This window comes from Hylobates moloch, unplaced genomic scaffold, assembly GCF_009828535.3.
Source record: "Hylobates moloch isolate HMO894 unplaced genomic scaffold, HMol_V3 SCAFFOLD_14, whole genome shotgun sequence".
NCBI classification, from domain to species: domain Eukaryota; kingdom Metazoa; phylum Chordata; class Mammalia; order Primates; family Hylobatidae; genus Hylobates; species Hylobates moloch.
Genome location: NW_026652289.1, coordinates 60,273,850 through 60,287,012, shown reverse-complemented (window position 1 = coordinate 60,287,012; position 13,163 = coordinate 60,273,850). Strand labels below are relative to the sequence as shown.

Genomic DNA, 13,163 nt, shown 5'->3' with positions numbered 1-13,163 from the left:
TGAAGAGGACCCAGAGAACTACTGGGCCAGTCTGCCCTGATCTTTGAATGCAAACTAAAAAAAGGAATTGCGGGGGCCCTTCCCTTCTAAGCCTGCAGGGCCCGCCCTCCAGTGGATATACCCCACACCCATCTGAAAAGTTCTCTGGCTGCATGGAATTTCACATAGATCCACCAGATGCCATTGTCTAGGCTTGGTGCGGATGGCAGACTTTGGGGAGTGGAAGTGTTTTTGTTCTCTGAGGGTTATGCCGAGGTCTTTTTGGTTTTCAGTACAGGCCAGTTTTTCATGGTTGCAAAACCATCTCAACTGTCTACTGCTACTTTTAGGTCCTTAAAGGAGTCAAGGGCTCATGACTCCGTCTGCCTTTGCTAGAAAATGAAGGACTACCATGCAAAGTGGTGAGCCCCCGTCACTGGAGGGATGCAAGCCTAGGGTGGCCATTTGTTTGGGATGTTCAGGCTCTGTTAAGGGCCCTCCCAGGCAGACCCTTGGTGCTGAGGCCTCTCAGGGAACCCCTGAGGCCCAGGACCCCTCATGAACCTGTGGATGAGGAAGGGCCAACCCTGCACTGAGTGTACCCATTGTTTGGAAATAGAGTCCCTGTTGTCAACTTCTTTCTCCTGGTACATCTGGGTTTATAATCAGGATTGAGGTTCTGGCTCAGGAAATGTTCATGGCAGCATGGAAGCATAGCCCCTAAAGGGCTTTTAGAAACATGAAGGCCAAACGTTTATTTTAGAAGAGATTGAATGGAAGTCCTGAGAGGTTTGGATTCTGGCTCTCTTGGTTGGCAGCAGATGTATGACCTTGGGCAAGACACTTGACCTCTCAGAATTGCCGTCTCTGGAGTCAGACTGCCTGGCTTCAAACGCCAGGCTGTGACTTTATCATCCGGGTGATCTTGGCTAAGTTACTTAATTTCTATGTTAGCTAGAATTACTGTTGCCATTAAGTGTCGAGACCAGTGTTGAAACCTTATGTCAGTGGAACAGCCCCCTAATATGGACTTCGTTAGGCTCAGACTCAGTCTCTCCACCTGTGCAATGGGTTTCATGTCATCTCCCAAGCCACCAGGGCAGATTCTGGTTTGGTGGTTCCCAGGGATTGGACTGTAATCTGGGGTCTATGTTCAGCTCCCACCATCTTCTCTGGGCACTCCTAGCTCCTTCTTGGGTGCTAAACAACATGGCCACATTCTGTGGCATATGGATGATGTCTGAATCACTACCCTTTTGTGGGAAATAAGGCATTTAAAATTTCTGCTGCATGCCGCCCACCCCCTTGTTTCCTAGGAAGTCCCATTATATAACTAGGTTTTCACTGCATAAAAACAAGGCCATTCCCCTGTCTCCTTGTGTCATCTCAGAGTCATAGTAAATAGTGATGAATAGCATGGGGCCAGTTGGGCTGACCTGGACTGCCTGCTGTGAGCCAATTTACTCCTTTCTAAGGTTCCCCTCCCTTCCAGAGCCCTTCCTCCCTTCAGCAACCTTCCTTGCCCTGCCCATTTGTAAGCGATGCTCAATGGCCACCAATCTCTTCTTGTCTGGAAAGAAAGCCTTTGATAACAAGTGGACAGGGAAAAGTCAGGACTGAATGTATACCCACCTAGTGGCCTGGGGTCGTAAGAAGGATGATTGGCTTATCTAAAAGGAGTGATTGATTAGTAAATGGGATTTCTAGCAACTGTGACAGGCTGGTGGGGAGATTTTTAACTGATTGGTTGATTCATTCTTGAACTATTTATCACTTGTGCACTCTGGCCAAGCACTACTCTGGGCCCTGGGATGAGTAAGTAAACTCTACAGACAAAAATCTTTGCTCTCGGGATTACATTCTATTGGAGCAGGCAATATACAACATGAATAAATAAAACAGGTAATAATGTGAGATAGTATTAAAAGCCTCGGAGAGACCTAAAGCAGGGAAGGGGGATAGGAGGGGAGTTTATGCATGTGAATGCATGCAGGGGGGTTGAATTTTAGGTAGGAGACCAAGGCAAGGCCTCAATGGGAGAAGCATGTTTGAGTAAAGACCTGCAAGAAGTGAAAGAGGTTCTCAGGGAAGAGCATTCGAGGCAGAAGAAACAGCAAGTGCAAAGTCTGAGGTGCCTGATGTGTTTGAAGAACAGCCCGGAGGCCCCAGGGGTGGAGTGGAGTGAGCCAGTGGGGAAGGCACAGAGGATGAAGTCAGAAAGGCAGGGGAGCCAGATCACACGGGACCTCTTACTCAGAGTAAGCGGGGAGCCCTAGAGGGTTTGGAGCGGAGCAGGGACATGACATGACGTGACCTACATTCTGGTGGCAGTCCTCTGGCTGCTGGGTGGGAGAGCCTCAAGGTACAAGGGCAGATGCAAGGAGGCCAGTGAGGGGGCTGTGGCCACAGGCCATGAGAGCTTTTCTGTCCCCTGACCCCTCCTGTAACCTGCCTTCTGGTCTTCCTCTTTGGGGCTGAGCAGAGTGGGGGAGATAGATGGGAGATCAGAGCCTTCACACAAAGGTGATGTGGGGCCAGCCTGGGTGCGGGGGGCGGGGGGAGGGGCTGGGTTTCAGATGGGCTAGAATGCAGACAGATCCACGCTGAAAAGAGAGGACATTATGTAGCCCATAAATATGTATTACTATTATTATTATGTGTTGATTAAAAATTTTTTAAAAGAGAGTTAAGAGCGGTGGTACTCTCGGTGGCAACTGGGACATGTTCAGGACGATGGCAGGGCCTGCTGGCAAGCCTGCTGGTGCCTTTGCCCCTGGCTGGCTTCACCGTCAGCAGCAAGCACATTCCACAGCTGATGTTTGGCTTGTGGTCTGGCCTGGCCCTCTGGTTGGTTTCTTCTGTTCTAAAAGGCTTTTAAAGTCAGAATTTGAATTCTCTTTAAGTTTGGGGCATGAATCACTGCTTCTGGGCCTGAAAAGGAGTGGAGGGATAGAGGCTCTGTGCTGTGGGGGGCTCCCTCTCACTCAGGCCCCCCGCACCACTCAGGCACGTCTGTGTGAAAGCTCCCAGTCAAACCACTCCAAGTCCAACTACTCACTTGCACGCTCCCAAGCAACACTCTCCACTGCCTGAGGGCCACCTCCACCTGTCCATGAGCACTGCAGAGTCAACACTCAGGCCTGACTCAACTTCCCCTGTCAAACCTCTCATCCTCTCACGCCTCTCTTCAGGTTGGTGACACCGTCCTTGGTCTCCCAGACACCTTTCTTTGGTCTGGTGACCGGGCCCTGTTAAATTCTATCCCCCTGGGTTCACTCCTTTTGCATCTCACCACCTCATTTCACTCTGGTGTCCCCTTGCTGGGTCGCTGCAGTAGCCATCTTATCATTCTACCTGCTCCCCATCGTAGCCCTGCTGTATCCAGCCTCCCCCTCCCACCTGAGGAAGCTCCTCCAAGCACAGATAGAACATGTCACTGCTCACCCTCAAAAACCTTCCATGGCTCTCATCTGCTAAATCCAAATGCCTTAGTTGGCTTTCAGTTTCCTCTCAGAGGCCTCAGCCCACTGTTCTGTTCTTGTCATTCCTCACAGCACACACTTCAGCATCCTGGCCACCAAACCTCAGGCAGTTTGCCCAGGTGAACTCTCTACCTAACCCTCTTGCTGCCAGACCCAGTCCTTCTTGCATTTAAAAATAATCTCTCTCCCACCTCTCAAATCCCAGAGTCCTTTATCTGTAGCTGTCTCATAGTCATTACTTCCTCCCTTGCATTGTAGTTATTTATCCAAAAATCTCTCTCCTGCTAAACCACAAGCTCCTTGAAAGGCAGGAGTTACCTCTTCTCATCTTTGATCCCCCAGAGCATCCCCCACGGCCTGATTCGCAAAGGCTATTGCGCTATTACCTCCTGGAGTGCATGTGCAAAGAAATTTAAGACATCTACCCTGCCCTTAAATAGCTTTCCATTTACTTGGACAGAGAGTTCTTTGGTTCATTCAACACATCTTAACTGAGCACCTGCTATGTCTGGCGCTGTGCAAGACTCGGAGATACAGTGGCTAATTAGAGATATGGTCCCTGTTCTCCTGGTGCTCCCTTTGCAGTAGGGGAGATGTCCAGGCAGCTGGAATACTGTATGGCGGGGGGAAGTACAGGACACCTTGGAATCACCCAAGTGGGGCCCCACTTGACTGACTGAGGAGGTCAGGGGAAGTTTTCAGGAGGAAGTGGTGACCAAGAGGCCTGAAGAATAAGTGGGGGGCAGCCAGGAGAAATGAGGGGGAGGGTAGAATCAGACATAGGCAACAATAGGAGTGAAGGCCAGGGACAGCTCAGTGTGTTTAAGAAACTAAGAAGCTCAGTCTCATTGGGGCTGCTGTTGGGGTGTGCAGGTGCCCAAACGTATGGCTCTGTTAGAGGTGAGTCCTGAGTGCAGGCCAGGGCTGGCCATTCCTACCTGGTCTGGTTGGCGCTGTCAAAGAGTCTGGACTCAACCCAGTGGTAGTAGAGAGCTACTGAGGATTTAAGGAGGCAAGTAAGACAACTCCGTTTGTTTTTGAGCCTCACTTTGACGGCTGTGGAGAAAGCTCTGGATGAATGGGGGCAAGAGGGACAATGAAACCTGAGCTGGGGACCTCAGGGAGGTCCTAGGGGTCCCACTGCTTGGCCCACCCCCCAGGCCAGCCTCCTCCTTCTTATTGATGGAGTATTCCTTCCTCACCAGCCTGGGCTTGGCGTTGTCGGTGTCCCATCCTGAGTCAGGTGCTTCCTTCACCTGAACCCTCACTTCAACTTCAGCAGGGCCCAAGATCACAGGGTTGGAATGACCCTAATGGACTTCGACCAACCCCTGCCAACACCTCTGAGAAACTCAGAGAACCGCCCGCCTCAGTGCTGGTGCATCTGTCTGTGGACAGCTCTGACTGGCATCCTCAGCCAAATCAATCTATCTATAGCTCCTCTTTGGTTTTTCTGGTCTCCCTCTTGGGGCCACACAGGGATCAAGTAGCTTATGCCTTGTAGGGGACATAGAGAGTATCACCAGTGAATCACTCCCCACCTACCAGCTCCAATCTGTAAAGTCCACCTTGCACTCAGCTTCTCAAACTCTCAAGCTGTGTCTCCAGCCCAACCCAGCTGTGAATCCTGTGGCATTGCAGGCTGGGCAGTTCCAGAAGGACTGAGAATCAGGAGAACTGGTTAAATCTTGGCCTTACCACTGGTGTTGTGTGACCCTAGGCAAGTCATTTTCCTTCCCTGGAGAGTGCTTTTTTTTTTTGCTTGACTGGGGACTGGTTTACATTATACCAGTGATCCTCCATCTTGGATGCCCATTAGAATTATTGGACAGCTTCAAAAAATGTCCCTGCTGGGCCCCAATGTGGAGAGTGACGATGTGTTCTAGGGTGGGGTCTGCATGACAGTTTTCTTCTACATCATCATTCTCACGCTCACCCAGGATGGAGGACCACTGGATCTGCTGGTCCCTGCCTTCCCTCCTAGCGCTGACCCTCTACAATTCCGTGCCAGAAAGAGATGGGAAGCCCACGTGGGCAGGTGAACAGAGTCACCCCTTATTTAGAAGTGCTGACCCTGGAGGACTATGCCAATACAAATACTTGGGGCTGCCGAAAGGCCAGGAATTTTAAGTCCCAGCTTCTCAAGTCTGCCAAGGTGGAAGCTCCAGAGCCCAATGTTGAAGATGCAGAGATCCCCTAAAAAGGTTCCCAAAGCAGTCTTGAGGCAACAATGGAGACAGAAGCATCTTAATTCCATGGCTTAAAAATGACCTCACAGCCCTGGCGTGTGCCTTTAGATCTGCCCCACAGACACCCCTGGCCTCCGTGTACATCACTGTTTGGAATGAGCCCTGCAGTCTGTGGGATCTGTGGGGCACCTTCTCCATGTTTCTTGAGGCAGAGACCGTGCTTTATCTAATTTGGAATTCCCAGAACTTGGAGGTACCTGGGGTTTAGTGGGTGCTCAGCACATGCTGGTGAAATGGACAGGCCACTCGGTTTTTTCATCTGTAAAGTGGGATCACTTTACAGACATGGGCCAAACAACAGGCCCATGGGGAGAGCCATGTGAGCAGGGCTGGTTTGATGAGCGCTTGGCCTGTACAGTGGCTGAGGGCCTCATGTTCAGAAAGGCCCTGCACTTGGTGGATGCCCTGCTGTGGCCATCTAGAAATTCTTAGTAATTTTAAAACAAGGAGGTCTCACATTTTCATTTTGCACTGAGTCCTTCAGATTAAGTAACTGGTCCTGCATGTGTCGTATGTGGTTTGAATAAACTCAGAGAACCCTGTCTACAAACTATTGATGGGACTTTATGATGGCCACCTATCTCTGAATGCAGGGACCATGAGTGCCAGGGAGAGAGCAATTCCAGGAGATAGAGAGGGAATGGAGACTGCTTTGTGCCCTTCTGCCTGGGGGATGTGGGGGCAAGGGCTTCAGTTTCTCCATCCATCTAATGGACACACCTGTCTCAGCAGGACCTCTGGCCTCACCTGGCCTGGCCTGACTGACAGAAGCAATATCGGGAGTGCTCTTTGCAGACTGTCAAGAGCTACACCCACTTGCCCATTTCACAATTTTTCCATGGCCTTCCTCAGGCCCAGTCCTCTGATCTTCAGGGAAGAAACGGGCCCTGAAAATCTGCAGGGTCAGGATTTCTGGTTGTCTGGCCCAGCTGAGTGATGCTGCTGGGGGAAGAAAGCTGTCAGCCCCAGCTGCGCAGGCAGGAACCCCTTCTCTGTGTCATCTTGTTTGGAATCCCGGAGTGCATTGCTATAGCAACTTGCCTAATTCACCCCACATGCCACGTGGAAAAACCTCTGCCCGCTTTAGAGCTGCATCACCCAAGCCACAAGCTGGGTTCTTCTACGTTATAGAATGAGGCTGCCCATCAGCAACAAGGGCTGGGGTAGGGCGTATCTGACCAGTGATTAGTGGTTGGACTACACCAGGTAGGTCTTCCAGCCTCACCTATTTCACCTGCTGGCTGGCCCTGGTGCCTGACGTCCCACCATTAGCCCTTTATTCCTTGGGCTCAAGGCACAGCCGGTTGAAATGGAAATCCCTTTGGGTAGAACACATCACGTTGTCATCACTTATTAGCACGGTTCAGCATGAGTTAACTCATTAGGCCTGAAGCTCAGAGCAGGTTCTGATTAGCAGAATGGGAGCAGGTGGGGCAGGCAGGAGACGATCGCCAAACCTTGACCCTGAGAATGGGCTGGAATGACAGCTCCTGGGAAGTAAGTGTTCCAGAGTATTGGGCACATGGGGGCAGGTGGCAGAGCCCAGTGGGCCCTGAGCTGGGTGGGGAGCAGGGAGGGGGAGAGATGGTCTCACATAATGAGGCATCATAGAAGGACCACTTCCACCAAGCCAGCATCTTGTTGGAGGAGTCACTGTCTAGCTGAGCCTAGAAGCTGGTGCCCTGTGGGGGTGGCTGTCTGCATATTGATCTCAATTCCCCAACATTTCCCCAATTCCTCCATTCCTCAGCTGTTGAAGACAGCTCCTTCAACAAGGACAACTTACTGTCTTTCTGTGCCCTCAAGGTACATTTCCTGAAGAGAGTATGGTGCATGGATTAAAAGCAGTGGCCCTTGTAATCCCAGCACTTTGGGAGGCCAAGGCAGGCAGATCACCTGAGGTCGGGAGTTCAAGACCAGCCTGGTCAACATGGCGAAAACCCATCTCTCCTAAAAATACAAAAATTAGCTGGGTATGGCAGCACAGGCCTGTGATCCCAGCTACTCAGGAGGCTGGGGCAGAAGAATCACTTGAACCTGGGAGGTGGAGGTTGCAATGAGCCGAGATCATGCCACAGCCCTCCAGCCTGGGCGACAGAGCAAGACTGTCTCAAAAAAAAAAAAAAAAAAAAAAAAGCAGTGGCCTTGGGGTCAGACAAATCCCAACAATGCCTCTTACTCTATCAACATGACCTTGGATGAGACATTTAACTTTCTATGTGTAACCTGGTAATGGCAGAATTGTAGTAGTGACTTCGTGCAACTGTAGCAAGGCCTTATTGAGATGTGAGAAAGTGCTTGACACAGTGCCTGACATCAATCAAATATTAAATGATGGGAAGAGTAATAATGCTTCTGTTAGCTGAGGGCTTATTGGGTGCCAGACACTGTTCTCAGCACTTGACACAAATGAATTACATATGGACCATTTAACCTGATTGTTGTCCTATGAAGTTGTTATTCTGCCCATTTTACAGTTGAGAAAAATGAGGCCTGGGGGCTTATCCAGAGTCACCCAGGTAGAAACGATTTTCATCTGGGCAGTCTGGGTCCTAAGTCCATGCACATGCCAATTATTTCTGCTGCTTGGTGAGTGCTTCAGTGAAGGAGGAAGTGAGAGACAGCAGGGAGGGGGTTTGGCCTCACTGACTTTTTCCTCCAGGTGGGATTTCACACATCGTGTGACTCAGATCTTAAGTATATAGTATGAAAACTCTCCATGGAATTTTTTTGCAGCTCAGTTATTTTAGATTTACAATATGACCAGCACCAGTCTCCTCCTCTCCTTCTCCTGTCAGTGGTAACAAACTTAATGGGCATTTGACAAAGAATTCACACAGTTAGGATCTGTATGATGGGGTTGTGGAGGGTTGCCCTTGGACCACAGCTCCTATAGAAAGCACTCCATGCTGAAGATGTGTGGGTGTCTTTGGAGCTCACAGCTGCTTAGGGAAAAGTTCCAAATGGCTATGAATCCTTGGTGGTAGCATACATACAGTTGGTGGGGAGTGGGTGGGCATGGAAGGGGACTTCAGTGATGAGGATCAGCAGAGATACAATTTTTGAACCGTATTAGAGGATTTTTAAGGCTCATTTTACAGCTGACCTTCCCTGAGTCAGCCAGAGCCCATCACTGCCTGGGGAGGGTTATGATGGATCCTAGAACAATGTTCAACTTTGACTCCCAAAGTAAGCTCTGGAAGCCCATGGTGAGACAATAACACCCAAAGTCAGGCATTGTGGAGAAGAAACAGGGGCTTTTAAAATTCCTCAAATTCCCTTCTACATAGCAAGAGCAAAGCCAGCTCAGCTTAGAACATATTTCTATCCTAAGTGATAGGAGCTGGGGGTGTTGGTGGAAGGGAGGGAGAATGGAAGGGAAAGTCCCTGCTGTTAGAAGGAAGAGCTCCCCACTACAGGAGGGTAGAAAAACAGGTTCAGAGAGGGCAAGGTTGAGAGGTAAGATACTGTCTGAGTTCTTCCAGGGCTCACAGCCCTGTGTGGATGGGCTGAGAATGGTGGGAAGAGCATGGAGATAGACATCCCCTCTCTGGGGATCCACTGTGGGGTAGAGATGGGGGCATGGTGAGTAAGTAGAAAAAGAGTGAGACTCCAGGGCCTGCTTGTGATATGGAAAGATCCAGAAGCTCCTCAGCCAATGGCAGCTGAGGGGCTTGGCTGTCAAGGTGGGCAATGGGGTGGCGAAGTGACAAACTTTCCCTTCTTCCCTGCTCTCCACTGGGAAGGAGAGGCTGGGAGCAAGTCTTGGACCTCTGTAGCCTTTGTACACCTGTGGTGTCTAGCATTGTGCTTTTCCACAGGGTGCTTTCTGTTGGGTAGGACCCCCACCCACAAGGGCCATGTTGAATGATATGGGCCTTCTCCTTTTCCACACCACACTACACCCACATCAAGAGCATACTGACTTCAAGACAGCCCCGATGGTAAACAAACAAACAAAACAACCCTGAGTCCTTATTATGATCAAGAGTTTGGGCCAGGGCTTTAGGGGAGGGGCTAGGAAAGTCTTCACTTATTTGGGGCCCTGGCATGTATGTCTCCTCTGATTCTTCAATGCACTTCCTCTAAACTTCTCTTGCGAACTTGAGTTTGAAAGTTCTATCTCTGTGTCCTTAGATCCTGAAAAGTCAATATCTTGAGTGCTGCTGCTGCTGCTGCTGCTGACGATGTTGGAGAAGAAAGACAACCTCCTTGAGTGCTTAATACATGCCTGGCACTTTCTAAGCATTAATCTTTGTGATAACTCTAAGTTCTATTATTACCCCCACTTTGTAGGTGAGGAAACTGAGACATAGAGCCATGGAGTAACTTGCCAAGGGCACAGAGCCCTAACCGGCAGGGCCTAGGCCAATCCCAGGCAGTGAAACTCCAGCGCCTCCACCCTTACACTGTGTCTGATCTCACTTTGTGTGTTTATGGAGCCTGGCAGATAACAGGTGCTCAGCAAAGATTACACTTCTAAGAATCATCACCCTTACTACAGATAGGTTATGACTGTAAAGCTCTGGTCAATGGATCTACTCTCTCTTTGGACTTGATTACTTCTCTTTTTAGGCTTTCCTGATAGTTTTGTCTACCCCATCACGCTGTCCAGCCTGCAGCTGGAGCTCTGGGGTCTCTGGGACAGTAGATGCTCTGAGGTCTCACCCTCAACTTGGCCTCTGACAGGTTCCCTGCCCAGCCAAACTGCCATCACCAGTAGACAAGCTTCCTGGTAATCCTCACACTGAATTCATGTGATGCACGGATGAGGTATCAACATCAGTCCTGTTCTGGAGCCTGAGGAGTGAACCCAGTGATCCCTGAGACCCTTCTAGTCTTCAAAGTCCACACTGACCAGAGTAGTTTTAAAATATTCATCATCTTCTTTAACTAGTCTCAGAAAATAACACTCCAAAATATGAACATTCCCACTTTAAGGCCCATGCACACTCTACACACTTTTTCAGGGCCAGTTCAAATGATATCTCCTCCTCCAGGAAGCCTTCCTTGCTTATCTGGCTGAAATTGAACTTCTCTTGTTTGAACACCCAGCCCTTGGTTTCCCCACGCCATTCACTCCCTGGTGCCTCTGTTTAGCTTTCCCTGGCCTTGGCTTGTTCTCAGTTACAGGCAGGACCCAGACTGCACACATGCTAGGGCCCCACCCCCAGCTCCTTGCAAGCAGATGTGGTTGTTCCAACATTGATTGATATGTTTAATGAATCCCATATTTCAAGAATGCAACTGACCAGACATAACTCAGGAGTGGTTTTCGCCATATAAGAGGAGCTCTGAGTCACAAATCCTGTGTCTTCAGAGGTCCTTTAATGTCCTTGCTCTCCGCCCCCTCCTCCTTGAGTAGCAACAACATTAACAACCATTGATTAAAGCCTACTGTGCACCCAGCCCTGTGTTAAGGGCCTTTCCTACAGTGCCTTACTGCATCCTGACAACTTTACGGACACGGAATTTGTGTCTCCATTCTTCACGTAAGGAAACCTGTTGGAAAGGTTGCATAACCAGTCTGAGATTGAACAGCTAGCAGGGTGCAGAGCCAGAAGTGGAAGCCAGGTCTGATTCCAAAGCCATTGCTCTTAGCTTCCTGAGGTCCAGGCTGTCCCTAGCCCCAAAGGCAGCCACTCCTTCCCAAGGTTCTGATGGAGCCACCTATCTGGAGTCACCTATCTGGAGTTACACAGGAGTGTGTCTCTTTTCTTGTGGCTGGATCTCCTAGTGATATGAGGACAGTTCCTGGAGAAGATTCTCCCCTCCTGTCTAAATGCACCTAAATGGGCTTGGCCTCCTCCCACAGCTGGCTTCTAGATGCATGTTGGCCTGGTGGCAGTTCTTCCCCTGCTCTCCCTTCCAAGCCCCCACAACTCAATGCATCAATGATTGTTTCAAACTGTGACTCTAGGATTCCACTAGCCAGAGGCCCTTTCAATCATGGGCCCTCTGAGAAGCTCCTCTGTAGGCCGACAGGAGGGTGGACTTGCTTCGCGTGGTACCCGGGGACTGGGGAAAGCGGCTGCGGGATGGGGGTCTCCACCTGAGCTCCCTGAGGGCACCTCTCCCACTACCACCGCATCTGACCCCCACTACCGGCCCCAGCTCGGGCCTGGAGCCCACGCAGAAGGGGAGCCAAGGTTGAGCGCCCACACCCGGCCAGTAACTGAGGCGCTGGCCCTTGCCGGAGCACTCGGCCGCCTTCCACAGAACAGCATCACTGGCGGCCGCCCCGCGTGGAGGGTGGAGCCGGGGCGCCTGGTGTGCGACGGCCGGGGCCGGGGTACCCTAGGGCGGAGAGCTCAGGGCTGGCCTCCTGCTCCCGGCCGCGCGCCCCTCGGGACGGAGGTTCCTGCCGCGCCCAGACACCTGGAGTGCATTAGGCGGCGGCGCGCGTCTAGGCGACGGCGGCTTTCCCCAGATTATTGAATAATTGCATAATTTCGAGCGCGGGTTGGGAGGCGATGCCGGGTCCCTACCCCGGGTGTCAGGTAACGTTTCCGGGGGTCCCGCGCTGCGCGGCTGCTTCCCGCCGCTTCTGGCCGGGCAGACGAGGGCTAGCCCCCGCCTACCGGCCATCGCCCCGGGGCTTTGCACTGCCTTTGGCCGGAGGGATTCTGGGCAGCCCTCACCCCCACCCTCCAGCCCTCCGGGGCCGCCGCGCCCGGCTCTCCAAACTTTGAGATGCTTCCCCGGAGCCAGGCAGGAGGGCAGCAGGGGCACACTCTCTTGGCGCTGATTCCCTTCCCCAGCCGGGGCCGCGCGCCCTCGGCGCTCCCGGGACACCAGAGTGCCCCGGGCAGTCGTGCGGGAACCCCGGCGTGGGCCTTGGAGGCACCTAAGGCGCCCAGGAGGGCCACCAGCTCTGGGCGCTTTTCAACTCAAGCCTCTTCAACTCTTCCCAAACACACCAAAGAGTCCCGGCTCTCAATAGCCTCCGCACCTCCCTCTTTTGCGAAACTTGACTGAACCGCTAGACTGGGGCCAGTCCCTGGGGTACCCAAGTCCCCAAGAGCAGCCAAGGTCTGACCCCGGGAGGAGCGTCGCGTCCTGATCCTGGCCGCTGGATCCAAGCCCCGAGGGCCCAGGGAGGGACTCCGAGAGGCAAGGGGAGGAAGAGGGTGGGCACGTACCTGGCCACAGGCTGAGCGCCCAGGCCACCACCAGGCCCCTGGGCAGGTCCATGGCCCGCGGCGCGGCGGCGGGGTCCGGTGTGCAGCGGCGGCGGGGGGCGGCAAGCCAGAGCGGCAGCCTCCTCGGCGCGGCGCCTGCAGCTTGCACTGCGCGGGGCGCCGGGCTCCCTGACAGCTGCGGCTCATTCAGAGGAAGTGGGAGGGCTCGAGCGGCGGGGAGGGGCGCCGGACACCACTCCGGCTCGGGCTCCGGGCCAGTCTCGGCCGCTCTGCCACCTGGGCAGGCGGCGCGCTGCCTCGACGTGCCTCCG

General features: G+C 52.3%; 1 protein-coding gene across 1 annotated transcript in view; it reads right to left on the bottom strand.

Moving 5' to 3' along the window:
* ITGA11 (integrin subunit alpha 11) overlaps nucleotides 1–12,904 on the bottom strand; it is a 133,431-nt gene extending 120,527 nt beyond the window's left edge. The window contains exon 1 of the mRNA XM_032175706.2: nucleotides 12,853–12,904. Within this exon, the coding sequence (XP_032031597.1) occupies nucleotides 12,853–12,904 (52 nt within the window). The remainder of the gene's footprint in view (nucleotides 1–12,852) is intronic.
* Nucleotides 12,905–13,163: the final 259 nt, after the last annotated feature.